The 27653-nt window shown below is 49.0% G+C and overlaps 1 protein-coding gene across 8 annotated transcripts in view; it reads left to right on the top strand.

The window, feature by feature from the left end:
* Window positions 1–27398, top strand: part of PPP1R12B (protein phosphatase 1 regulatory subunit 12B) — a 100442-nt gene extending 73044 nt beyond the window's left edge. For 3 of the 8 annotated variants that reach the window (XM_071768683.1, XM_071768680.1, XM_071768676.1), the window contains 7 exons: window positions 13218–13234; window positions 13707–13845; window positions 14717–14821; window positions 15073–15126; window positions 15816–15866; window positions 20829–21009; window positions 24104–27398. In XM_071768683.1, coding sequence (XP_071624784.1) covers window positions 13218–13234; window positions 13707–13845; window positions 14717–14821; window positions 15073–15126; window positions 15816–15866; window positions 20829–20963 — 501 coding nt within the window. In that variant the 3' untranslated portion in view covers window positions 20964–21009; window positions 24104–27398. Of the gene's footprint in view, window positions 1–2494; window positions 3707–13217; window positions 13235–13706; window positions 13846–14716; window positions 14822–15072; window positions 15127–15815; window positions 15867–16198; window positions 16240–17008; window positions 17517–20828; window positions 21010–24103 lie in introns of those variants that run through there. The other 5 variants (XM_071768681.1, XM_071768677.1, XM_071768678.1 and 2 more) reach the window with 4 other exon arrangements.
* Window positions 27399–27653: the final 255 nt, after the last annotated feature.

Here is a 27653-nt window from a genome sequence, read left to right as displayed (position 1 = left end):
GTAGTTTATTTCTGTTTCTGCAGAGAAGTGTCATGTGAATAAATGTGGCTTTAGAGTTGATTTAGTATTGAATTAGTATTGCATAAAATATGGATTACACATTTCAGTGTTTCCCTGGGCTGGAACATGACTCAACACACAAACAGCACACTTCCCTTCTGCAGGTGGCAAATCCACAAGTGAGGGTGGGGATTTTTTTTTTTATAATGTGCTTTAAAAATACCATCTACTCTCCCTCATTCTTCAAGATTTATTAGAATCCTGGTCTCCCAAGAGAGCTTCTCCTTTCTTTACTTCTGCAGTCCTGGAGATCATGCCATGGGCTCACATCACCCCTGAGCATCAACTGCACCACTGGCTTCTACCTTTGTTTCCCATTTTTATTTACTGCAGGTTAGAAACTTACACTGCTGTTTAAATTTATTTTATTAGTGTCATATTCTGTAGCTGAAGATTTTCAACGTGGATAAAAGGAGTGTTTATATTTTTCCCCTCTAATATTTAGCTCAGGGTTTCATCTTCTTCCTTGGATGTGGGTCCTTTCCTCTAACGAATTAAACTGGGTACCAGTTTTTTGTTGTGGAAATGCTCCTGGAAGATGATTTATTTTGCTGATCCTTCTGGTAGCTGTATAAATATTCCTTAGCAAATGAAGCAGCACCACAGCTTTAGCACAGCCCAGGCTGGTTCTTCCTGAGGAATCTCCTTAGCAGACAGAAACAGATCTAAACCATGACCTTGAACACTACAGTGAGGGCAGCAGTGCTGCAAGGCAGGGGGGTTTCCCACCTACACAGGGGAGTGCTTGAAAGTAAAGTGTATAGAATGGGAGGAAGAAACCCATAAATCAGGCACTTTTGTTGAAATAAAGCTGAAAGGTGGCCTGTTTTGCCATATTGTATCACATTCTTCTTTCTCCTGGCTAATACAAGGATACTAATTCTCATGCCACTCGTCTTTAAAATGAATTATTGTCCACCAAGATGTGTTTTGTCAATCTGTGAGGCAGCTGCACTGGATGACTAATTAACTTAATTGGGAGGGAAGAGAAAGCTCAGTTTGTGTTTTGGTTTGAGGCTCAAGCTGTGAGTTCTGTGCTTAAACATTAATTTTGGAGCTTTCCCACCCCTCTTCAGTAGGAACACGAGCACAGAGGGATGCAGCAACAGTGCTAAAGGACTGAATGGGAGGGGAAGGGAAGCAAAACCCTGCAATTTCGAGCTGTTGAACTCCACCTTGGTGACTAAGCTGGGTTTTGTCAGCCTGGGACTTGTGATTGAGACATTCCAGCCTGCTGGTGGCCACACAGGTTAGCCCAGTTTCACTTGCTGTTTTGAAACCCCTGAAACTGAGCCTAGTGCCAAAGGATAAGCCATGTGTGCAAGTTCTATAAATATGCATTTAAAACATCTGAATTACCTTGTCACTGTAGAGAGTCTGCTCTGGGCTGCTGGGAGAGGTGGAGGTTGGGGGTGATGAGTGCAACAGATGGAGGCTGGAAAGATCAAGGTCCAGCCACAGTCTCCTTGCACAGCGGGGCGCCTGTCACTACCTTCTTGTGTGTCTGGACTTCATTTCCATACCTTTAAAAGGGAATGTAGAAATATTGCCAGGCAGAATTAAACCACTCCAAACTTTTCTATTTTCCCCCACCCCCTGCAGTCAGTGAAGACTGACTCTCCTCCTTCCTCAGGATGGGGTACCAAGTAGAAAGCTGAATTCACGGTGCCTTTCCCAGACAAGGACAACCTGGCAGCCCTGTTGCCCTCTCTCCATGGTCCCACAGGGATGCTGCATTGCCCCTGGGTTGTGAAGGTGCTGGGTGACAGGGAAGCTGACACAGCTCCTGCTCTCAGCAGCCTGCCCACTGCCAGTGTTGGTGAAATCACCCGAGTGCCAAGAGCTGTGCAAAATAGGGCAATATCAACAGAGAGATAGATACCCAAGTGTAACAATGCTCTAAGATGTCTTTATATAGATACTCCTCTGTGCTTGCTAGGGAATGTTTGATGATGAAGCAGCCTGTGGCACTGGAGCAGAGTGTTGGCTGCAGGTGGGTTCACTCCAGGCATTCAGAGATTTGGTCAGCAGCCTCTTTGGGTGGGTGAGAATGAGTCTGGATGAGGACAGGTCCTCCCAGGTGCTCCTGGTGGGTTAACACTGTCTTACTGGAACTGACCTAGTGCAGATTACTTGGGTTGATGCTTTTACAGCAAGGAAAAATAATAGAGTAGCAACATTATGGTTAAATCGGTGCCCAAACTGCATCTTGGAGGGCATTTTTCAAGAGACCACCACATGTGCTCATTCAGATGGGCCAAAAGGGGTCCTCCCTCCTCTCCAGCAACTGATTTTGCCATCTCTGAGACCCTGCAGAGCAGCTTCCCAGGGAGCTCTGCAAAGAGAAGTTTGATGGGAGAGGTACACGCTGTCCCCACCCTTTCTCCTGAGCTCCCAGCTCCTCCTCCTCCATCCCAGCCGCTCCTTGGATGAGGGCGATCCCCCTGCCCCTTCTCACAGCTTCATGAAGGCTCCAGAGCAAACAACAAAACCCCTGTTGTGCTGCAGGCGTGTCCTCCCATCACCAGCATGAACTGAACTGCTCCGTGGCCTCTCCACCATCTCCCTTTGTCAGAGCCACAGCACGCAGGCTGGAGCTGGAACCTCATCTCTGCAAAGAGCCCTCAGCCCGTCCCTGACCTCCTGCTCACAGCCAGCCAGGCCTTGGGAGCTTGTTCAGTATTTTCTTTCCTTCCCCCCCTCTTTTTTTCTTTTCTTTTTTTTTTTTTTCTTCCCTTTTTCCCCTACAAGTGGCAGCCCAAATCCCAAGCTGAAAGTGAATCGCTGCTGCTGGCCGCCCTCCAGCATTCCTGGCAGAGCGAGTCAGGATCTGGAATGTCAGAAGGCAGCAGCGGGAGGGCCGGGAGAAGCCTTCGCCTTCGTGTGGGTAACGGCGCCGGGAGGAGGAGGAGGAGAGGAGGACAGAACAAAACACAACTTCATCTGGACTGCCCCTTTCCAAACCAACGTTTGTTCCTGATTTATGCTTTCACATTTCTCTCAGAGCGTGCAGCTCTGCACAGAGCTCGCAGCAGCGCTCCCGAGTCAAACAGGTTTGGGGATTCTTTCCCTTTTTTTTTTTTTTTTTTTTTTTTTTTCTTTTTTTTGCAAAAGCTTTGTGTTTTGATAAACCCAGCTGGTTTTCTGGTGCTTCTCTGTTGAGCCAGGAGTTTTTGGGTCCTGCAGTTTTGGAAGGAGGTCTCTCTGGTCCTGCAGCACACTCAGGACAAGGGGAAATGTCCTTTTGCGGAGCCGCCGGGCTGGGGCCAGGCTGGTGAGGCTGGCACGGAGCAACGCTGGAGCACAGCAAGTCCTTGACACTTTCTCCTCTCCTCTTTGCGGACAAGAAGCATCGTGGAGCCTCAACTCTCCCTGCAGCAGATTAATGCCTAAAATTATACACCCTAAACAGCAGGGTTTAATTACCAGAGCTGTGAATAGTTTAATTAGTTTGTTTTGACCTTGGAAGAAAGACCTGCCCAGCGTAGAGCAACAGGAGAGCAAGACTTGTATTGCTTCTCCAAGACAACCAGCCCGAGAGGCCATGTCGTCCTTGTACACCAGGAGTAAGGAATACACCCGGAGCAGGAAGGCTCAGTCAGACTCTCCCCCGTCATCTCCTTCCCCCATCGCAAAGACGCTCAGAGTAAGCAGCCTTTTCCTTTCTGTTTTACACGGATCTGCTGGGCACCTGCTGGTGGCAGTGGTGTTGTGTTGTCCTGCCCTTGGAGACCTGTGTCTGTGGTTTGCTTGGAAAGCAGGATGGTTTCAGTGAAACTCGGGAAGGTGCTTCTGCAGCAACAGGTTTTCAGTGAGCTGCAGAAGTCCTCGCACTGAGATTGCTTGGAATGGTGGCTCTAGGGAGTTGCTGTCATGGTAGTTTCCCCATGTCCTGCTGTTCACAGGAACATCCCTCTCCTGGTGGGCTGTGGCTGGAAGAAACCCTTGCCTGTGACAGTGAGGGAAAACCTGACCAGCTTGTTAAACCACATTTGTCCATCCCCACTTGTTGTCTTTGCCCCTTGGGGTGGGGCTGACCTGTGGTGTAGTTCAGTAATTTCAACAAGAGCAAAAAAATGAAGGAAACCACCTGTAGCAGGAGGCGAGGCAGGGAGCTGGTCCTCCCAAAGGCAGAGCTGGGTCTGTCTCCCCGGGGGTGTGAAAGTTTGGGACATTTCATAAGAGCATTGCTGACAGCTCTGGAGTCATATGAAGGGGCACCACGAAGCACTCCGGGTCCCTGTCATTACACAGGCAGTCCCTTCACTGTCGAGAAATATTATCATGCTGAAGTCAAAGCCTGGAGGAATTAGTTTTTAGAGGCAGGCTAATTTTAGATGGAAGTGTTGAGTTAATCTGTGCACTGGTGGTTGCTCAGATCTGACGTTCATTGTCTGTTCCTTCTCAGGTGACAGATCTTAGTTGGGAAAAAATTGCCCAAAAGATGTAAAAAGGGTTTTGTGGTGTTCTGGAAGCTGACCTCAGGAACTTCATCCTCGAGGGCTTTCATGGCTGCTGGTTGCCCCTGGGCTGTTAAATGTTTAACCCCGGGCACACGGGTCTCTCCTTCCTTCCCATCTGCTATCAGACCATCTCTGGGGAGGTTTGAGATAACACAAACCCATCTCCTGTGTGCTTAGAGGGACTCAGCTGGGTTTATAGCTGTGCTTGCCAGTTGCCCTGCAAATTGCTACAGGATTGATAATCACTTAATAGCAGGTGGGGAACCCTTCAAATGTGCTCTTAGTGAGTAAAGCTAAAAAGGTTTTAATTTCTTTCAAAGCCCAAGTTGTTTAAAATCAGTCGTGTTCAGTGCACACAGACTGAGTCATTCCCCTCGCCCCCCTCCTTGTGTATTTAAGTGTGTAAACAAGTGACAAACACCTCGCAGGAGCTGTGGCTGCCAGTTCATGGGATGCTGCTCTCTGCTTTGATGCAGACTCCCAGGAGGTGCTGGTGTCTCTGGCAGTGCCTGGGATGGGGCTTTGGGCTCTTCCACTGCTTTGTCCACCATCCTTCCTCCCCTTTGCACAGTGCTCCTTCTGGTCTTGCCATCTGATATTTTTTGTACTGAAAAAGACCATCCAAACTTAAACCCCTGGTCAGGATGCACGTCTGCTGTTGATTTAATGGTTGCTGCATCCCTCTGGCTGCCATCACTCCATGGCTCTTGTTTCTCAAGAGACTCTTCATCATTCTTCTCGTTATGGCCATATTTATGGGTTTTTCCCCTCTGATGTTAGATCACTCCCTCATTAAGCCACCTTCCGTGCCCATTACGTGAGCTTTCAAGCTGAATTTTTGTCAGTAAGGGCTTGGCAGTAAAGTTTTAAGTATACTCCATGGTCTGCCCTGATTGATTTTATTCTGCCTTTCACTGGAGTGGCTGAAGGAGCTGCACTAAGTCTGGTATGGGATGCAGGAGCATCACCTTTTACGAGCCATATGTTTTCCCCAGTCACTGCATAGTAATACTTGAATGTGAAAAGCAACAGTTGCCAAATTGCTGGCTCTGGTAGAGAGAGGCTCCACATCCAGCCCAGGGGGCTCTGAGCAGTGATTACCATGGCAGCATTTGCTCTCACCTGGGTGCAGTTTCTTGATGGGGACACAAATGTCTGGAATCTCAGAGTCTAGAGTTTGCTTTGTAAAGCAAATCTTTTGGGGGGGAAATAAGGTTAATGTACAGAAATGTTATCTGTTGGAGCTGCAGGTGCTTGGCATGTGAATAAAACCAGTCTGGCTTAGATGTTAATACATAAATAAAGTATATAAAGTCTGACCAAGCCAGACTTCTTTTAATCGATGGAAAATGTCCAGGAGTTCTGAGGGGTTGGTAGAAACACCTAATCAGGGTCTGGCCTGCCCAGAGGTTTGAACAGAAGGATGTCTGATGATCAGTCTTCACCCCACCAGAGCTTTTGCAACAGGTTTAATCCTGTTTCAGATCCTGGAGGTAGGAGGTTTACACTCCCCTTGGGCAGAGCTGTGTGGATCCCCCAGCCTGCTGTGCTGCCACTGCAAACATGTTAGGAAATAGAGAGATTTATGGAAACATTTCTCCAGAAAACTTTTATTTTCCTGGGTTTCCATTTAGCACCTTGGACTCATTCTAGTTTTGATTAAAACGATGCTACATAGACTGAAATAGGGTCAGTAAGTTGTCTTGTGACATTTTCTACCTCATTTCTGGACTGCTGACAAGTGATGCAGTGCTGGTGGAAAAGATGAGCTCCTCCCCCGTGAGCCCACAGAACAGTGTGGGGTACTGGAACTTGAACTTCAAAGCAATTAACCTCAGTCTGTGTTCTGCAGCACCCCAGTGTGTTTATTTCTCAAGCCTTACGTTCTTCAGATGGGTATCAGTGCAAAATCCTTTTGTTCTCTGGGGTCGTTCAGGTTTTTCTGAGTTTTCCTCTGTAAATGTCCATATCTGGAAGCAGATCGGGAACTTCCAGTCATCCTCTAGGGCACCACCCATTCCATATTCCCTGCTGTGACTCAGTAGCCAGATGATGCTCCTGTCTCTGGCTGCATCTGGATGTATAAATAACAGAGGTCAGGGCACATGCTGTGACCCACAGGGTGAGTGGTTTGTGTCCCTGCAGTTAAACTCTCTGCTTCAGCTCTCTTCCCTTCCAAGGAGCAGAGCAAGTCCATCCAAGCCACAGAAGGGAGGCTGTTAACTGTTGAAGGATCTGAAGGGTCATGGACAATTAAGAAAGAAGCCCAAGATGGAACACTACAGCCTTGTTTAAAACTCCCTCCACCTGGGGCATTCTCATGTTGAAGAGATTTAGGAGCAGAAATCTTCTCGGCTTGTGTCACTTGGCCCTTTGTCTTTTATTTCCTCATGTCTGGAGAGTTGTGTGTAAGATCACATTGCTTTGCAGAATTAAAGTTTTCACCAATAAAATTTGATCCCTTGGAAAAGAAGAAAAAAAATTTTAAAAAGAGCAACAAACCCAGGTTACTAAATTTAAAATACAATCCAGCTTGACGTTTTCCATGGTGAATTTTATCCCCAGGAGACAGTGGTGATAAACTGCAGCTGCTGCCAGGCCAATGGTCCAGGCGAGAGGGAAACTGAGGCACAGGCTGGCAGTCACACAAACTATTGTACAAGTGCAGAATGTTCAGACGTGTTTGGGACAGCAGGAGATGTGGCTGCTGGGCTGTTGCAGCCATATGTGTTTGTTTCTGATTAAATACGTGCTAGCTGTACCAAAAGCCATGGGATCTCTTGGAACCAGCTGCCAAAGCCACTATTCCATCATGGAGAACCTTTTAATATTATGCTTCAGTAACAGCAGTTTTTATTAAACAAAGTTTGTTGATTTATAGTATGTGAGAACCCATTTTGCATCAGGCTGTGGGGAGTTGGAGGTTACATGGAGGTGGTTTGGCTGCACTGGATTATTAATGATGTCCATGGGATTTTGTAATCCCTGCACTCACACAGCTGCACACACAGGGTGGGGGCAGCACCATTCATCACATCTGCTCCAGAAAAGGGGATGCTGAGGCAAACAGCAGCTCTTGGGTCAGCGGAGCAGCCTGGTGAGGAAGGCAGTGACCTCAAGTACCTGTATCACCAGCAGAGTTCAACTTCTGATTGCTCTGAACCCCCTGGAAAACCAAACTTGACCCCTACTGTACCTGACTTGAATGGAAATGTGGCTTGAGGGGAATGGTGATCCACGTCATAGAATCCTGGAATGTCAGGTTGGAAGGGACCTCGAGGATTATCTGTCCAACCATTCTAATATTATTGTTTATCTGAGATGTCTCAGCACCCATCAAGCTGAGACTTAAAACTTTCCAGACTGGGAGAATCCACCCCTTCCCCTGGGACACCATGTCTGGGATGTCCTCATGGGGAAAAATTTTCCTCTTGTGTTCAAATGGAATCTGCCCAGGAACAAATTGTGCCCTTTGCCCCTGGTCTTGTCCATGGAATTCCTTATAAGTTGGGAGTCTCCATCTTCTTTGTATCCCCTATTTAAGTACTGGAACATAAGGTCAAACCCACAGAGTAGGGTCTGAGGATCAGATGTGCACCAGGCAGCTTTCCTCATTACTTTTCCTCCTGGGGCAGCTCTGGGAGGACCTGGCTACAGCACCCTGACCCAGGTTGTCCTTCCTGTGGCCACCAGCACAGCCAAGCACCTAAAGCTGGGCAGGTGCAGGGACGTGGAGCTCTGGAACAGCAGGAATGCAGTGGCCTTCGTGTGTAAGAGGGAAGGAGCTGGCCCCAAGAGCAGCTGGCTTTGTTTACATTTAATTTCTAAAAGAGGACTCGCCAGGATGATATTTGCCAGTGCAAGAACAAATCTGAGAGGTTCCTAAAACTTCCCCTCTGGATTAAGGAAAGGGAGGCCAGGAGGGCTGGTGGGCTCTAGGATTTTGGTAAATTGTGGTTATTCAATCGGCCGCGTTGATCGGGATCACTGAGGCAAAACACACCAGAATAAATTGCTTGAGAACTATCTTAAAATAGTGCACATTTTCCTGAGGTTGGCCAGTTGGAGATAAAAAAGCATAAAATGTTCCCAAAGCATCTATTTTTTTTTTTCCATGTAAATAGTAGACTTTTTCTGTGTTTGCTGGGTCAGATCCCAGCCACAGAAGAACACAATTGGAAGCAATTAGGCCAATTTCTGACTTGGCAGGAGTCAGTGGCCAATCCCCCTTCTGGCACTGCCTTTCAGGGCTGTGTTTCATCTAAACCTTCCACAAGAAATTTGGTTTTAATTATGCTTTACTAAACTCCCAACAGCTGTAAAAGTTTTGGAGTTTTTAAGGGAAGGCTCCTACCCTCCCCAGTCTGAGCACACCTCTAAAATCCATCTGACGTTCCTGGTGCTGTGCAGCATCCCAGCACTTCAGGGCAGTGAAGCCACAGCCAGTCCTGAGCTGTGCCCTTCCCTTGGGGTTGAACATCAGCACAGGGAACACTGGGGGAGCAGGAGGAAGCTGGTTGTGCAGGACAGTCAGTCCTTTGCAGTTTTTCTTAGGTCCCAGCTCAGATGTCGCTGGCTCAGATCCAGCCCACCTGGATTGGATCCTCTCTGACCCTGCCTGGGGGGGTTCCAAAACCAGCTGAACCCCTTTGCTGTCTTTCATCACACCCAGCACTATCTGAATGAGCTGCTCACAATGAGATGGACCAGAGGAATCATAGAACCACAGACTGGTTTGGATTGGAAGGCACCTTAAAGCCCATCCAGTTCCAACCCCCACACCATGGTCAGGGACACCTCCCCCAGCCCAGGGGGCTCCAAGCCCCATCCAACCTTCAACACTGCCAGGGATGGGGCAGCCACAGCTTCTGGGGGCAGCCTGGGGCTCAGCACCCTCACACCAAACAATTTCATTCTAATGTCTAACCTAAATCTCTCCTCTTTCAGTGTGAAACTGATCCCCTCTCATCCCATCCCTCCAAATCCCTTGTCCCAATTCCCTCCCCAGCTTTCCTGGAGCCCCTTCAGGCACTGGAAGGTGCTCTAAGGTCTCCCCAGAACCTTCTCTTCTCCAGCCTGAACACCCCCAACTCTCTTCCCCTGGCTCCAGAGCTGCTCCAGCCCTCCCAGCATCTCCAGGGCCTCCTCTGGATTAATTCCAACAGCTCCATGTCCTGCTGGAGGAAGGATTATGTGATCCCTCAAGTGAGAGGTCCAAGATTTGAGGATTACCAGAGACTTGCAAGTGTTCCTGTAAGTGCTCTGTGCTTTGGAGTTGTCCATTCCCTGGGGTGTCCTGGTGCTCCTCAGGAGTGCCAGGGGCTCGGCTCGGTGCCGTGCCAGTTTCGGAACCAGGACAGCTGCCTCCAGTGCCCAGCATTTCCCTGGGGTCCTCCTCCCCCCACCCCGAGCCCTGCAGTGACCTGACCCTGTTAAGATTGCAGAAGGGATAATTCCACAACCTGACGCTTTCCTGGCTGTTAATGTTTCTAGTCAAACGTTTACTCCCAAGGGAAGTGAAGGAGTCTGGGCAAGACTGACAGGGCTGCTCCAGATCAGCCCTGGGAAGGAAAAAACCCAGCACAGAGGAGCAGTCAATCCCCTGGTTCCTCAGCATCCTCTTTTTCTCCTTAACATACTGCACAGTGGTCAGTCAAGGGAAGGGAAAGCTGTGTCCTGCACCAGCTCAGTCAGGGAGCACGTTTGGTGCCTCAGCAGCTGTTTCTTTACCTCCAACTTCCCCTTCCAGAAATTATAAAATCATAGAATGGCCTAAGTTGGAAGGGACCTTAGAGATCATCTCCTGCAGCCTCCCTGGCATGGGCTGGATGGTGCTCCCAGGTCCTCCCATCTCATCAAATAGATCATTTCCTTTTTAGAGTCACAGAGGGAAATGCAGCCTGAAATGCTTCAGTATCCATCACAGGAAGATTTTTAAATGCAATAAGCATGGTGGGGTTTTTTTCCCTGTCCTCTTCTCAGCAGCTGTGCTTAAAGTGATTCCTTCCTTATCTCCCCCTTCTTTTGCAAAAGCACTTTCCTGCTCTCCTTGCCTATGGAAATTATTTCTTTCTTTGGAGGAAAAGAAGAATTTAAATGATTTTTCCCTCCTCCTCCTCCCATGCAGATTAGTTAGGGACCTGCTCAGCTTTGAGTGCCTGGTTCCACCTTCCCTGCCCAGCCACGTGTGGATTCTCTTGCCCTGTTCAGATCCATCAGCAGGTGTGCTTGTGGAAATCAATACAAGCTCTCTGTTAAGTGGATTACTTGGCTCCCTGTTTGTCATCACTGAAGGGGATTAACATAAAGTGCACAAATCACTTTCAACAAGAGGCTCTTTAATTGCTTCCTAATTCCCCCACTCCTGCTCACAGGGGTGGGTGGGTCTGGGGCTCAAATTAAATGGGAGCTGTCCGGCAGCCCGGGGCTGTCAGGGAGGCAACTGTCAGGAGCTCTGCTTCAAAAGCCCTGGAAGCAGCAGCCAGTGTGTTTCCAGCTCAAAACAGGAAATCTTTCTAGTGCTCACCCTGGCCCAACAGGAACTGCTGCTCAGCTTGCAGGAGCTCAGCTGGTACCAAGGGTGGCCCAAGCCATGGCTGTTGGCACAAGCAGGCCATGTCCTGGTGACAGTGGCAGGCCACATCCTGGTGTCCCAGTGACAATGGCAGGCTATGTCCCCGTGTCCTGGTGACAACATCAGGCACTGCCACACTTCTGGCTGCATGAGAAACTTCTCAGACAGCGTCCAACATTGCTTTGGAAGTGCAGCAGGAGGCAGCTAGGTGGAAAGCCATCTGATGTCCCTGTGGGTGACTTCTCACTTGCTGAATGTAAAGGAAGCTTTTGGCCCGTGGAGAGAGAGTCAGAGTAAATAAACCAGAGCTGGACCCACTGCCATGGCTCACAACCCATGCCAGCACAGGGACAGGCTGCTGAAACTTTGGTGCCCATCTCTGCAGCACAGGGCTGGCACCTGGACCTGCTCTGAACCCAGCTGCAGGTGAGCTTGCAGGGTTTGGGGTTTCCTTGTCCTTTGGAGCTTTGCATTTATCACCTTCAGCTGAATGTGTTGTCCATCCGTGAGGCTTCAGCGTGCTGGGTTCATCAGTTCCTGTCTTTGGTACTGGTCAAGTCACAGTGTCTCCTGGCAGAGGGCTGTGCTGGTCCCTCAGGGAAGCCTTTGCTGAAATCAGGGCTCAAGATGAGGGTTACATGAGGTTACGGGATGTATTAAAACCTTCAGAACATGCAGTAGGGAGCTAGGTCCCTGCATCCCAAGGAGCAGAGGGCAAAGCCCATGGGATCCTCTGGCTCAGAGTTGAGAGGCCACAGGGTTGAGTCTGTCCTCTTCTTCCCTGTCATGAGGTGACTTCATTCAGCTGCCCATGGTGGGTGCCCCAGATACCTGCCCAGGGATGGGAGCCACTGGGTGGGTGCCAGGCAGGAGCTCTGAAGTTCTCAAGCCCCATGGGGCAGGAAGGCAGCAGCCCTGGCAGCCAGCACCGTGTTTGGGGCCAGATTTAGTGGCATGTCCAGGCAGTGCCAGCTCCAGACAAGTGTGTCTGGGCACTAAAAACCTGACCCCTCATCTTGTCTGTAACATCCTTGTTCTTGCATTGACTCTTGTGTTTATTGAAAAGGATCTAGGGAAAAAAACTGGTAGCACCTAAAAGTGGTTTGTGCTTGCTTAGAAAAATGACCCTGCTAATAAGACTTGCTGGGGAATATTGGGCTGGATTTCCAGATCAAGAGATTGAAGAAGAGTTTGACTGTACCTTGAATTTGGGTAAATGTCTGCCAGAGAAAGAATCCTCGTGGAGCAGGAGGAGACAGGTTGGTGTGGGGTGTCCTGCAGGACACCTCTGCCATTACCATTTCATCAATTGTGAACAAGCTGTCCAATCCCAAAAACTCGACAGATAACAAAAAATGGTGGTTTCCCACAGCCAGGCCCTGTAGGATATTGTAGGATATGTAGGATATTTGCCAAATAAAACTCTGCAGCCTCCCCTCTGCCTTCATTGCTCCAGATCACCTTTGGGTCACCAGCACCCTGGGGCTGCAGCTGAGGCAGCGCTGGGGACGGTGCCACCGAGCTGGGGGGTGCTGGGAGAAGAAGAACCTGACCCCCACTTCAACCATCAGGTCCAGCCTCAGGCTGGTGTCAGGGTCCTCTCCCTTCCTCATGCAGTTTCTGGTATGGATCTCCTCACTGAGGTGAAGCTTTTCCTCACAGGGGGGTGTTGCCCAAGTACTGCTTGTGGTTTCCTGACATTCAGGCAGCGAGCTCTGCACACCAAGGGGCTTCATCCATCCCTCCCCCCATCCCAGGGCAGTGATCAAAGCCAGGGAGAATAATATGGTTTTCAAAGAGAAACAATAGATGAGGTTTGATTCAGAGGAATGGATTTCAATTCTGAAGAGCAAGGTTCAGTAGGTTTTAGGTTAGCAAAGGAAATGAAATCTGAGATGTTTCAGAGAAGCTGAAGCAGTCAAAAAGGTTCTGGCAGGGATCACAGCTCCCCAGTTTGGCCATGGGAAATGATGGGGTTTGGCTTGTTGTGAGCTGGGTGCTGGTATCAGAGGTAGGAAATTGCTGCTACTCTGCTGTTCTTTAGCCTTTAATTCTCCTCGTTATTAATTGCCTTTTTCTTCTTTTTTTTTTTTCTTTTCTTTTTTTATTTTTTCTTTCAGCATGAAAGACTTTCCAGGTAAGAATTTTGTTTTCTGGAGCTTTTTTTTTTTTTTTAATGTACTGTTTATTGGCAGCATATTTTTGCATGGCTTTGGGGATCCCCTATAACTCAAACCAGCAGCTCAAGCTGAAGGTGCTCTTTGGTTCTTGCCTTGCTCAACTCTTGGGCCACTTTGCTTTCATCCTTTGCTCCCCAAATGATTTACCAGCTGCTCTGCAGAGAGTAAAAACCCTCTGTGTCCTATTCCAAATGGAGCCCACTCCCACCCCTGTTTGGGGTCTGGGTTGGTCCCCAGTGGTTTGTCCCAGTTCCAACAGGGAGTGGCTGCCTGGCCCTTGGCAGCGATGCCCACGGTGGGGTGCAGGGTGTTCCCAGCCATCCCCAAGCTCTGCTCAGCTGGGTCAGCATCAGCCCCAAGAGCCAGGCTGGTCCTGGCTGTCACAGAGTCACAGCAGCTCCGTGGTGAGAGATCTTTGATGCCTTTTAGGTTGGAAGCAGCTACAAACCTGAGCAGCAGTGATTCCTCGTACAGTGACCGTGCCTCCAGCCGTGCCAGTGCCTACACCCGCAGGGAGAACCTCAGCAGCAAAGCAGAAGAGGAGAGTCTGAATAGGGATTATAAAAAAGTAGGATATTTTAATGGTATTATTGTCACTACACACGCCCCAGCAGCTGCCTGTGGCTGCAGAAAACTGCACTGAGGGTCTTCAGAAAGAGAGAGAAAAAGTTTCTTTTCATTATCCCTCTTTCAGCTGCTTTTGGGTGTCACAGCAGCTTTCTTCAAATCCATCAGCCCTTCAGAGGGTCAAAAAAAACCCTCACCAGGTGAAGTCAGGTGTTTGGGGAGGGGGACTGAGGAGTTGGGCTGGAGAGGGATTGGAAAGGAGCAAGAAAAGATACCTTGAACGCTAATGGCCCAAGCAGGCATGTGCCCACAGAATTATTTTTTGTTAATATAACAGTCCAGAATAGCAAGAGTGGTTATGGACATGAGATCTTAGGAAGAAATTGTTTGCTGTGAGGGTGCTGAGCCCCTGGCCCAGGTTGCCCCCAGAAGCTGTGGCTGCCCCATCCCTGGCAGTGTTGAAGGTTGGATGGGGCTTGGAGCACCCTGGGCTGGAGGAGGTGTCCCTGACCATGGCAGGGGTGGGGTTGGAACTGGATGAGCTTTAAGGACCCTGCCAACCCAAACCATTGGATGATTCTATGATCCAGAACACACAACTTAATACATGGCAGTTTACTTAAATTAAAAACATCCTCTTTCTTTGATTCTTCGTTCTTTTTAAACACCCTACAAAATTAAACAGATGTTTAGTTATTTCATAAGAATTATGAAAAGACAAGCAAAGCATCCAACTAATTCAGATTACCCTTCTGATACCCTGACATGGAGGAGCAATCCAAACCCTGCAGCCACCTCTACTCAGGTCCCAGTGCTGCAGCATCACTGGGAGGGCAGCCAGGTTGATGGAAACCTTTTGTCTCGTGTTGCAGTTGTATGAAAGTGCCCTGTCTGAAAATCAAAAGCTGAAGTCCAAACTGCGAGAAGCCCAGCTGGAGTTGGCTGACATCAAATCAAAGTTGGAAAAAGCCACACAGGTAAGACAGAAACAAGCTCCTGGACTGGAGGAACCACACACACAAGTGAAACCAGTGCATGTTTCAGCATGGGGAAGGATTTAGCTCCTGGGGGGAAGGGGCTACTGTTACTTTTCACAGAAATAATTGTGAGTGATTCTGTAAAGGCTGCTTTTCTCCAGGCAAGTGCATCCATGGTCTGTCCAGACCTTTGTGCAGCACCCTGGGAATACCTCTCAGATCTAATAGCTTTCCATTTTTCATTTACACAGCAGAAACAGGAGAAAACTTCTGACCGGTCCAGCATGCTGGAGATGGAGAAAAGGGTATGTGTCTCTGTTTTCTTCTGAGTCACAATCTTTGCCTTGTGTTGCTCTGCAGGGCTCAGTAATTTCTTGAAGGAAAATGTTAATTAAAAGGTAAGTTATATTTTTGCCTTGTGGAGCACTGCACAGTGATAATTGTGTTGACCTTTTCAGTGTCTGAGACTTTTCTCCTCTCCTCACAAATCAGCTTGGTTCTGATAACTTCATTTTGTTATAGAAAGATGCAGACCAACAAATTGTATCATGTAGTGCTAAGAGCCCATTGGTCCACTGTGCTTGAAAATATTCTTGATCCTTATAAATAAAGACTGCTGGGGGAAGAGGAGCTAGATGAAACACTAGCAGGTTGCCTTGTGATGACATGTGAAATCTGAAAGTCTGAGTGCTCCTTCCTCTTAACTGAGCAAGCAGATTGCTTGCAGTGAGCTCAGCTGTGTCTGGCCAAATCCCAGTCTTTAGTGACCATAGGTTCAGCCAGGTAGGATCTGCCAGAATGGGTCCAGCTTGTGTTGCCTCCTTGTTTAGCATCTTCCCTGTCCCATCTCATCAGCTTCTGGTTGTAACCTGTGTGTTACTTTGAAATGCTCTTACAGAAATACAAGACTCTTCCTCTTTAAAAGAAAATGTACTCTTTAAGTTTTTCTTTCTAAATCCTTGTGACCATCTTTGTTATCAATCCTTGTGAACAGGAGAAGCGAGCCCTGGAGCGGAAACTCTCTGAAATGGAAGAGGAGATGAAGGTAAGAAGGAATCTATTCACTGTCCTGGGTTTTGTGCTTTAATGTCTTTTGGGATTGTCACCTAGGAGTAGGATATTAAAGGTGACCATGGAAGGGACTCCTGTTACCTCCAAGCGGGTTCCTTTGTGCAATCCAAATTTACTTCAATGGCCTTGAATATTAAATACTAATAAAACTGTCCTGTTGTCTCTCATCTGGTTGCACCATATGTTCAATTTGTTACGCTGTTTGATCTGAGGGTTGTGAAAGCTCTTCTCCTTAAATACTTCCCCAAACTAACCTTTTGTGGCATCGATGAGTTTGAGTTTGCTGATCCTCTGTGCTCTCAATAGTCTGCAGCCCGAGTTAAGCCGTTGGGGTTCTCTCCAGATGGGTAAGAAGACAAAGCTGGCTTTTGAGGTCACACGCACACTGGCCAAGAAAAAAACACAGAGTGATTGTGTCTCTGCCCTCCCTCCCTAAAGCATGTTGCCGAGGGCTGTGTCAGTCAGTCAGTCTGGAATAGATTTTCAGCCAAGAGGAATTTGCTTCCCCAGGAGAAGTGCAGCATGGCTCAGTGTCACCAGCAGCTGCCACCGGCCGCTCCCTCGCGTTCTCCTCTCTCTCGTGGTGTTGCTTGGAAGGACATTTCTCCTCCAGCTGGGGCTGGGAGGCTGGAGGGGAGCACAGCAGAGCAGGAGGGAGCAGCGTGTTTGGCCACCTGAGTACACCTAAAACTTCACGCTGGTTTTGCATCGTTTTACATTCTGGTTTCCTGCCCCTGTGCATGGAATGTCCCCTCTGCTCTCTGCCCTGCGCTTTCATTCCCTTTGAGCAGGACCCAGGTGGGACCATGACCCAGTCTGAGAGCTGTGAGCTCAGTGTCCTGATGGAAACGGTGCCACCCTGGAGGAGGTTCCAATTTTATTTGCTGTCTGAAGCTTCCTGTGTTTCCTGAGATGCACAGATGCACATCTTTGAAAGGACCCATTGGCTTGTGCTGCATCTTCTACTGTGATAAGTAGCAGAACAATCTGGTTGAGTCCCACTGTAAAGGCTCTCTTGTTCTCTCCAGAGGAGGAAATAAGTGTGGATGTGCTAGCCAGAAGGGGAAGGAAAAGACTGAATATGCCTAAATTCCAAATGCTTTCTTTGCTGAACAGGTAGCAACCTTTAACTCCAGAGACACCTTCCTATAATTACACAAATATGTCCTGCAAGAGAAAATGCAGATGGTAGCACTTGGTGTTGTTTCTTAAGCTGTGCAGATCCCTACAAACCAGCTCTGTCCATGGAGTAAAAAGACAAATGAGTGTCCTCTAGTGGCCTGTCAGTTTTGAACATTTATATTGGTTCAGAAAGTAATTAATGAAAGCAGATGCTTGTAGGAACTGCTGGATGCAGCCAAATCACCTCTGCTTTGGGTGGTCCAGAGCTGCAGAGTGATGGAAGCCAAGATGGTGCAGAGGAGAACTTCTAAAAGTTTGATATGTTTGATATTGCCCCAATGGAGCCATGAGCTGGAGCCATGAGCTACAGGAGCCTGTGGTCTGAGAGTGAGCCATGGGGTCCTCCAGAGTGGTGGTTACACTTTGCTTTCTTGCTGGGTTCCTGTGCATTGATCAACCAGAGTGGCCTTTAGTTAGCAGAATAAAGACATGAAATTCAAAATATCTCTCCCAAGGTCCTATGACATTTCCACTGGTTCTTGCAAACACTCCAACATGTGGTAAGTACTGAGTGTGCTGTGTTGTGTCCTTTGAGAGCCACTTGGTAAAAAGGACAAAAGGAGTATAAAATCTGAGGATAAAAATGTTGACCTGGACAAGGACTTCCCACGTCCACTTTCATTGTGCCTTAAAGCAGGAGAATCAGCCCAGGTGTGTTTGCCCAGAGTGAGAAAACCTCCACAGAGCATCTGGGTGAATCCCTCATGTGGAAGGCAAGCCAGGAAAACAAATCTATTAATTCTGATGAGACTTTCATTCCTGCTTCTTGCACTACCTGAGTGGCTGCTGAGCAGAATCCACCACTTTCCTGTAACATGGAGAGCAGCCAGAGGCAACAACCAGAGATTCCAGGTTCTTAGGTCTCAATGAATGCTGTGGATTTTGGATTCTTCCCACCAGTCTTTGAACTGAGCCAGTCCAGCACATCTCACAGTCAGCTTTTTGGTCCAGGGGAGGCTGTGTCCAGCCCTGCACATCAGATGTCCTGGCCAGGCTTTGCCCTTTGTGCAGCTGATGCCTTTGGAAGAGGAGGCACAGCAGCACTGACAGGGCAGCCCTGGGTTTCTGTGACAAACACTTTGTACTTCAGGCTGTGCTTGAGGTAAGAAGCTTTGTTCCTTTCATGAGTTTAATCCCTGCTAATGAAGCAATCAAGAAACAGAGAGGAGCAGGACAAACTTGGTAATCTGAAGAACTCCATAGTGGTGGAAGTGCTGTTGCAGACCTGCTCTGAGAAGGTGATGGAGCCTTTTAGTGACTGCAGAGTTCGACTGGAGATACAGGAACTTGGCTGAGGAAGGAGAAAACAAATGAGCATTTGCACTGAGCTGAATTCAATGCCAAGTGCCTGAGGTCCCAACTTAACAGAGCAATGTTTCTTCAAGGTCACAGAAGCCTCTTTATTCCATTGCACCTCCTGGCTCTGGGCATGCTCTGGGCATTTTTATTTCCCCGTGTGTTGCAGGCACCAGATCCTTTGACTGAAGGCAGGTACAGCTGAACTGAACACCCTGCCTTGGCCAAGCCAAGTGTCCAGCAGAGTGATAAGCAGTCACAGCAGTCTCATCCAGATCCTGCCCTAACCCTTGGCTCCAGGCCCAGCTTCCCTGGGTTTCTTGGATGAAGGCTGCTGCCCTACCTGCAGCACACACACATTCTTACAGAAGGGATCCTTTGATGGTTCTGGCAGCACGCTGAGGCTGGGCTTGGTCCAGTGATGCTGTGATGGGGTTCTGTGCTATGTTGGTGTGGAAAAATCAAGGTGGTCTTGAAAGTGATCATAATCCTTTCCATCCTGAACAGCATGGCACCCCAGGTTACATGTATTGGGTGTTTTCTGCCAGGCAGATGCTCAGCTGGGTTCCTTATGATAAAACAGGAGTTTGTTACCATGATACCACCAAAAGAAATGACTCCCCCAGTATGAACCATCCTCTGACAGCTCCTGGGTGGGATTTATCACAGGACAGGCAGGTGGTGTCCATCTGAGTCCTCACCAAGTGCAGGGGCTGCCAGCACAGCTCAAGCAGTGGCTGAGATCTGGGCAGGTCCCTCACACTCCTGCAGTTTGTTGGCTGTGGCTCTGCCTCAGGACCTCTTGGTGTTCCTGGGGTCAGAATTGCATTGGCAGAGTCCATGTAGCAGGAGCTGCTTTGTTGGTTTGATGCTCTCGGGGTGCTCAGACCCATCCTTTGCTGGCTCCATGCACTCATCTGCCTTGTTTCTGTCAGGTTTGCAGGGCTTTGGGATGAGGTATCTTGATTCCTTATCAGGGAGCAGAAGTGCTTTTGGGATCAAGTTGGTGACTGGGGGCTACACAAAATATTTCTCTTTTCTAGAAGAATGAGCCCTTGCACAGAACATCCTGGGTTGCAGCCTTGCCAGCTGCAGTCAGCTCCACATCGTACACCTTGGGTGGAAAGGATTCCCCTCCCTGCAGACACCCCCTCCATCTCCTCCCTGCCATCACAAGCACATGAGTAGGAGCACACAGGGAAGAGCAGGGTGGTTTATGGGCAGTACAGAAGCTTCTTTGGTTCTGGGGTGGGATTTTCTCACCTGAACTTCTCACAGATGTTTCCCTCCCTGCTCTCCCCCTGCCTGGTGTCTGTGATCCCTCCTATGGGGTGGGGGGTTCCCCATTCCTGATGAGCTGTCAGGGGGACAGAGGGATGGGATGCAGCTCAGACAGCAGCTCTGCAGAACCTGTCCTGCCCTTGGTACCAGCACAGGGTTTTCCTTTAGCATCATCCAGAAAGATGTCACCCTTGTACCAGAAACAGTGATGTCTGCATGGCTTTCACTGCCTCCCCTTGGCCTTCCTGACTGCTTTTCTGTTCTGTATCTCCCCATTGCTGCTCTCCCTCTGCTCGCCCCAGCCTTGGGGCTCAATTTCTGCACCATCCTTGGCTCATTTGTGTCTTCTGTACCCACAAATGCCATGTTGTCAGCAGCCCCCTGTGTGAGGTGCTGTCTCTCATTGTCTCTCATGTTAAAATAAGTGGTTTAAGGCTCTTGAATCTTCACCTCTGGAAACCAGAGATAACTTGAACCCTGTGACAGAAGGGTTGAATTTGGGGGGGAGGGGGGGACCCACACAGGTTCCAGACCTTTGGGCAGGACTGAAGCCTGAGCAGACCCAAGAGCTGTGCTGGGGATGCTGCAGGGGTGAAGGACCTTAGCAGTCATGGTACATGTCCCAGTGGTCTGCTGTAGGACAGTGACAATTTCAGGACCTTCAGTCTGTGCCTTTAAAATCTCCCCTGAAGTTCTGCTTGCCCTTTGTTACCCAAGACTACCTTAGCTTTTAGAGACAGATGAAGAAAAGCAATTTAAAAGAACCTCTCAGTTGCCAGCAGTGCTTTCAAAGCCTGGGTGGGTGGTGAATCCCTGCTGAGAGTTCTGACAGCAGTTCCTATGTCCAGGAGCTGCTGGAGGTCACTGCCTGGGTAGACCAGAATATAACCTGCAAGAAACTGTCCTGCTTGGTGGTGGGAAATCCCTTTATTTGGGCTTTGGGAGTCCCTGAAGAAAGGGAAGGTTCACAAAACATCCTCAGCATGTTGTAAGGCTTTCCCCATCCTCCTTGGAGCTGCTGTCCATCCACCACTCACTGCTACTAATTTTTTCATTTATTCTCTTTTTTTTTTTTTTTCTTTTACTGCTTGTGGACTAAATTCACCTTTCTGTGCCCTTTTGTCTTCGTGGTGTGTTTTCTCTGTATTTTTCTGTCCACTCCTGTCACTCTCTGCAGAATCTCCACCAGCTCAAACAGATTCACACCTTGAGGCAGATGAATGAGCAACTGCTGGCTGAGAACAGGGCCCTGACCCGGGTGGTAGCCAGACTTTCTCTGCCTGCCAAGCCCTCGGAATCAGAGGAGCTGTAGCTGCTTTCCCTCCGGCTCATCTCGCCTCCCTCTTCCACTTTTCCAGGCAGGTCTCCTCTCCCTTGGCCAGGCTGTTCCCCCTCGCCTCCTTCTGCTCCAGGGTGTCTGATGAAAGCTTTTGGCTCAGAAGCAGCATGTGGCAAAGGCTCCTCTGAAAGCCACCAGCGTGGGGGCACAGCCCGGTGGGGTTCTGCTGGAGGCTCTGCTCAGCCCTGCTGACTCCTGCTCTGCTTGGCAGGTGATGCTGGCACCACCCCTGTACTAACCACCCACACCAAGGGGGCTGGGGGTGGGGGTGACTCGTCCCTGGGGGTGGGATCCATGTCTGCCATCATCCAGGAGGGAAGCTGGAGGACAAGCTCCCTGCCTTGATGTGGAGACCTAGAGTTGGGGAGATGGCTGTGAAGGAGTGATGGCTCAGCTGCTTCCATCTGCCTTAACACCAGCAAATAGCTTTGGGGTGGGCTGTCAGTGCTGGGGGGCTGCCCAGCAGCCCCTGCCCTGTTACCTTACCTTGAAATAGAATAATAGAATCTCAGACTGGTTTGGGTTGGAAGGGACCTTAGAAGTCATCGAGAACCAACCCCCACACCATGGTCAGGGAAACCTCCCACCAGCCCAGGGTGCTCCAAGCCCCATCCAACCTTCAGCACTGCCAGGGATGGGGCAGCCACAGCTTCTGGGGACAACCTGGGCCAGGGGCTCAGCACCCTCACCCCAAAGAGAATCTTCACAAAATCCCATCTCAATCTCCCCTCTTTTTTGGCTTGAAACTGTTCCCCTCACCCCATCCCTCCAGGCCCTTGTCCCAAGTCCCTCCCCAGCTTTCCTGGAGCCCCTTCAGGCACTGGAAGGTGCTCTAAGGTCTCCCATTGCCACCTTCTCTTCTCCAGGCTGAACACCCCCAGCTCTCCCCCTGGCTCCAGAGCTTCTCCAGCCCTCCCAGCATCTCCAGGGCCTCCTCTGGATTAATTCCAACAGCTCCATGTCCTGTTACTGAAGACCTCAGAACTGGACCCAGCACTGCAGAGGGGTCTCCCCAGAGCAGAGTGGGACAGGACCCTTCCTGCCCCTGGTGGTCCCACTGCTGGGGATGCAGCCCAGGACATGGGTGGTTTCTGGGCCAGTTGGTGGCTTATGCTATGTGTGTGCTCATAATATAATTATTTTTTAATTGGACTTAGTTCAGTGAAAAACTGGCAGCCAGAAGATAAGATTATCCAACATCAGAATGAGCAATCTGATGGATTTCTGGAGATGTTATGAAAAGTGCACATTTTAGATAGGAAAGTGATCTTTAGAAAACCTTCACCTGGACATCCCTCAGCAGGTTGTCTTGGTCACTCAAGCAATGAGGAGGAGTTCTGCCCTCATTTTAAAGAGGGTCCAAGTCTATTTTTGAGCAGAGCTCACAAGCTGCAGCATCCCCTCAGCAGTCTGCCCATGAAGCCACTGGAGCCCCACCAGATGTGGTTCTTTTTTTTTTTTTTCCCATCTTGTCTTTTAAATTCAGGGCAGGTAATTGGTGCTTGAGTTACAAGGACAAGCCTTCTCTAAGCTTTGTCCTCACACATCACACAGTTAAATCACATCCTTTCTTGCTACTTCATTGGTTCAGTGCTAAAATAAAGCTGTAAATGCTCCTTTCTGAGGCCCCGCCAGGTTTTTGCAGTTTAGTAGGGATATTCAGGTCCCTTCAGACATAGCTATTTTTTTTTAAAAAAGGAAGAAGCAGTATGTTCCCATGGGCTGCAAGTGGCACCAAGGTATAAATCAATCTATTCTTAGCACACAAATTATATCAAGGATGATTAACCATAGAAACAAACTAACCAGGGGAATTGTGGCTTCCCCTTCCAGGAGTCTCAGTTCAAAGCCACGCGTGTGTCACCCCAATGAGGGAGGGATGGTTCCTCTTACATGGCCTGAATTGTGCAGATGGTCAGATAAATGATCTCACCATCTTTCTGGTTTAAATCTGCCAAAGTATTCCCAAACCTGTCACTGATTCACCCCTTCTCACAAGCAGTGGCTTTAATTCATTCTCATTCCCAATGTCCTTTGAGATCTGAGAGGGAAAACTGAGCAAACACTATTTCCAGACTCACAGAAATATTATTTCATGACCTGCAGGTCACTGGTCTCTTGTCCTAGCACAGTCCCAGCATCTCTTTGCCCCAGCCCACACCTCCTGCTGAATTTTGCCTCCTCTCCCCTGGGCTGCACAGACCTGGCTGGGCTCATCCTCCCCCCTTGCTTTAGGTTTGCAGTTCAGTGCTGTGTCCAGGCTGTCTGCAGCTCTGCTGACTGCTCCAGCTCCTTTAGTAGGTCAGACACAAGACCTTACTGGTATCCATGAGCCTTTTCTGCCCCGTGTCCTTCTCCGTCTAAGCTCTGGCATTTTCCTTGCCCTTGCAGCAGTGGGGTTTGTCAAAGAGTCACATTTTCCAATATCCACCTCATTTCTACAGTGCCACCTTCTCAGGTGCCACGGGTAACACTCAGCACTGCTGCTTGGAGAGCCCAAAATTCCCTTCACATGGCACCGCATCATCCTGGAGGGGTTTCAGAGCCCTGGAGATGTGGTGCTGAGGGACGTGGCCCTGGCAGTGTTCAGGGTAATGGTTGGACTGGTCTGAAAAGTCTTGTCCAACAAAACCATTTTAATTGCTCCAGATGGAGAGGTGGAGCTGGAGTCTGTCTGCATGGGACCAGGGGAGAGGAATGGGCAGGAGGTCATGGTCAGGGCTGAAACCTCAACTTAGAAGGAAGTGGTTTAGTGGAGATTTGAAATTTGGGGGAATTCCTCCAAGATCCCCATCAGGTCATCACTGAGCTTGCAGCTGTGGCCCCACTCAGCTCTGTCCTGCAGGTTCTGATGGCCCTCTGGGTGCTGCCACCCATGGTGCCAGGGTCACCTTCTGTGTCACACCCTGAGGCAGGAGCCCAGGGTCCCCTTCCCATCCCTGAACACCTTGGGACACTCCACTGAAGGTCACCCACCTGTAAAAAATTCCTGACATTAATAACAACATTACTCCATGCTGGCTGGAGGGGATGTGGTGTCCCCCCCTGAGCTGGAGGGCTTTTCCCTCTGGCAGTGCTGAGCTGCCATAACCTTGGTCTTTGTCTCTTCACAGATTTTGACAGAGCTGAAGTCAGACAACCAAAGGCTGAAGGATGAAAACGGAGCCCTCATTCGTGTCATCAGCAAGCTCTCCAAATAGGAATCCTGATCAGAGGCAGAACAGAGCTGCCCTACGCCAGCTGCCAACCCCACCACCAAGCCCTCCCCCCGTCCCTCCTGTCACAAGTACAGCAGGCATTTCAGCCATGGGATCAACTTGTCACACCTGCCTTGCCCTGCCCTCTGCTGTACATTCCCTTTCGGCCCTTAATTCCCTCACAACACCCCCCCTGCCATTTTATTATTTTTAATTTAAGCATGTTGTGATATCTCGGACATTTTATTCAAGGGAGAAGAAAAATATGAGGACTGGGTTTGAGCTGCCAAAACTTCTTCTGGGAGCCCAGTCTTTGGTGTTGGACTCCAATCTGGAGTAGGTAGCACCAGCTGTAAAAAGTGATGCCTAAAGAACTAATCCAGCACATCCAAGCCCTTTACAGGTGGGAAATGTGACTGTGGGCTGGGACTCTGAGGATGCACATCAACCCTCCTGGGATGCAGGGCTCTGGTTACAATGTGATGCTGTGAAAGCAACCAGGGCTGATTTCTCTAACAGGCTGATGGCAGCTGCTTTGCACAGAGACCTTTTTCTGCTTTCACCCCAGTAGACTGAGTCTTTTATTTAATACAAGATTTCAAACCTGTTAAGTAACATCAGCATTGCCTCTCTACACCAGACTCCTTATCCCTCCCCCTGCCTTTCCTCCCCAGCCTGGGTGGTTTGGTATCACCTTGTGTCCTTCCAGGGCTCCAGTTTCAGTAGTTGGTAGCATCTGCTGATTGCATCTGGACTCTGGCTCCTCAGGACAGAGTGTATCACAGATTCTTGCCAAGCTTTCTGAAGCACAAGCTTGAACCCCTGGAGATCCACTGCTGCTTTCATATGTGTATGAAGATGAATCACTTTGCAGGAGCTGTGCTCACACCAGGAACCTCCCTGTCCTGACACCTTCCTGCTGTTTCATGAGGACAGAGCCCTGTGGAGGAGTCTGCTCAGGTAGTTCAGGCACTGGGATTCCACTCAGGTAGCTCAGGCACTGGGATTTATTTGCAGCCAGAGGCTGGACAAGTGAAAGAGGGAGTTCCAGAGTCCAGTCCCACCCACTGGTGCTGGGGAAGAACTTAGGGCTGGGTTTCAAGGCGGAGATCCCGGTCCTGGGGGTGCTTTGGGGGGACAAGGAGCTGCCCTGAGGTGTGTTGGTAACTCTTGCTAGGATGAAGGTCTTTTAATCTGTCAAAAGTTTGCAATAAGCCTTGACCTTGAAGGAAGCCTCAAAACCAAACCTCTGGTGGTGGTTTGTGGACTCAGAGCACTTTGACATCGTTCTCTGTGGGCATTCAGCCTGCAGCTCTGTGTGCTCTGCTGGTTTGGTGACAGCAGCAGCAAAGTGTCCCCAGCTCCTTGGAGCTTCCTCTTAGTAACTTCTCTCCGATGATACCTTCCCTCTCAGAGACTTCTTGCTGTATCCAAACCACTTTCCCAGTTATATCCTTCCATTGTTGTCCTTTTATTCCCTTTGTCCTCTGATTTTCCTGCTCTGTCTGGCTGAGAGTTGCAGTCTCAGTCACTGAACACGGGGACTGCCATAAGAACTTCTGCCTGGGCATCTCATCTGCCTGTGGACTCACAGCTTGTGCCAGGCTGTTAGGACTCTGCTCTGAGAGAGACACACAAGATAATTAAACATGAGCATAATTCTTGAGCTTGCTCAATAGGGTAAAATAGTAAATAGTCAGTCGTGGGCTCTTTGGAACCTTTTGCTGGTAATTGTTTCAGAAGGGGGTTTATTTTCCTCTCCCTTGAGGTTTTTTTTTCTTTGGTTTTATTTTTCTTTCCTAATTCTTCAATTTTTTTCCCTTTCCCTCTCCATCCTGCCTGTTTCCACCTCTCTAGCTCTTTACAGAGCTGCTATTTTTTCCCCAGGCAGCTCTAGGCAGAGGTTCTTCTTCCACCACTCCTCAGCCAGTGGAGTTACTTGTGCGTGGCACCAGATGCCATTTCTCCTGCTACACTGAGGCCCTTCCTCTGAAGCTGTGCTTTGGGATAGGAAGAGACCAAAGCTGGTAATGGCATCAGGGTTTCTGCAGAGCACTGCCTAAACCAGGCAGCCTTTTTATATTCCTTTCTTTTAACCCTGCTGTATTTAACAGCTTCAAGTCTTGAGATCTGGTCAATGCTTTTTCTGCACGCCATTCCCACTTGGTGCACTCTTTATGTGAGTACTTGGTGCAGTTCTTGATGTTTTTCCTCCTGGTGATCTGCTCCTCGCTTCAGACTCGGGCTCTCCCTGCCCTAGATGAGTGTTGGGTCCCTCTGTGCAATGCAGAGAAGACCCTTGCCCACTGGGGCTGCTGGTGGTGGCCAACAGGAACAGCAGATTTCAGACTAAAGATCCTGTTCTTCCCACGAGGCAGGTTCCTGGCAGCAGGAAGAAGCCTGGAATCTCTTTTAGGGAAAGGGTTCAACCTGACTGAACAAACCCATCCTGCACTGATGTTTTGCCCCTCCTGCCAGGACACCGCCTGCATTGTCTCCTGAGGAGCAGGGGACAGGAGGCTGCACTCCTCTGCCTGGACCCTTGCTCAGCCAAACCACTTTTGATGAGATGTCTGCTTAGCACTGGATTATCCCCCTGAACTTGGATAGGGCAGAGCCCCCTCCAACAATTGAGTCTCACTGGGTAGCCAGAGCTGTGAGGATTTTGTGATGGCGATGTGACTGCAAACCAAATTCTTCAAGATTTTTTTTTCTTTCTTTCTTTTGGTCTCACTGACATAACCAGTGCACTGAGGAAGTGATGAATAGGACACCTCACATTCTGTGCTTGGGACAGAGTGCAAGGAGCAAGCAGGTTTTAAAACTGATCCCTATTTGAACCAGAGCATTTGCCAGACAAGATCTCCATTGGAGACCACAAGGGTTTTTTATAAGCAATTGCTTGGGGTGAATTCATTTTTATCGCTTGGGGTGAACCTGCCTACTGTGGCTGCCAGTTTGATGATGGCTCTTTGTAAATAAACTCCTTGGAGAAGCAGGACAAGCTTACAAGATGGGGAGAGAATGTATTTTTATGCAACTTTTGAGTGGCCTTTCAAACCCTGAGATGAACGATTTGTTTTACTGGTTGTTGTTACATAGTATTATAAGTATTATGTGTTTGAAAGTTTGGGAATAATATTCACATCTATGATGCTTGTAAACACAACAGTATTTATAAATGAATAAAATAAGAGTTGATAAAATAGAAGCATTGGCTTTGCTTCCATCTTCATGGAGCTACAAGTTTAGCCTAAGATTCCTGGTTTCTCCTCAGATTGCCACAGTATGACTGTATCAGTTGTCTGGAAACAGAAATGATCTGCAGCCACGTGCCTGTCACAGCACGGGGAAGGTGACAGTCCCTGCCTGGCCAGGGAAAAAATCAAAGGACCTGTGGGATCAATGGCCCTGAAGCCACCCCCAGCCAGGAAGGGGAACAAGAGAGGGTCCATTTGACACCCCT

The sequence above is a fragment of the Heliangelus exortis genome, chromosome 25, assembly GCF_036169615.1.
Source record: "Heliangelus exortis chromosome 25, bHelExo1.hap1, whole genome shotgun sequence".
Lineage (NCBI taxonomy): Eukaryota > Metazoa > Chordata > Aves > Apodiformes > Trochilidae > Heliangelus > Heliangelus exortis.
Note: the sequence above shows the minus strand (reverse complement) of the source record. Positions and strands in the feature narration are given on the sequence as shown.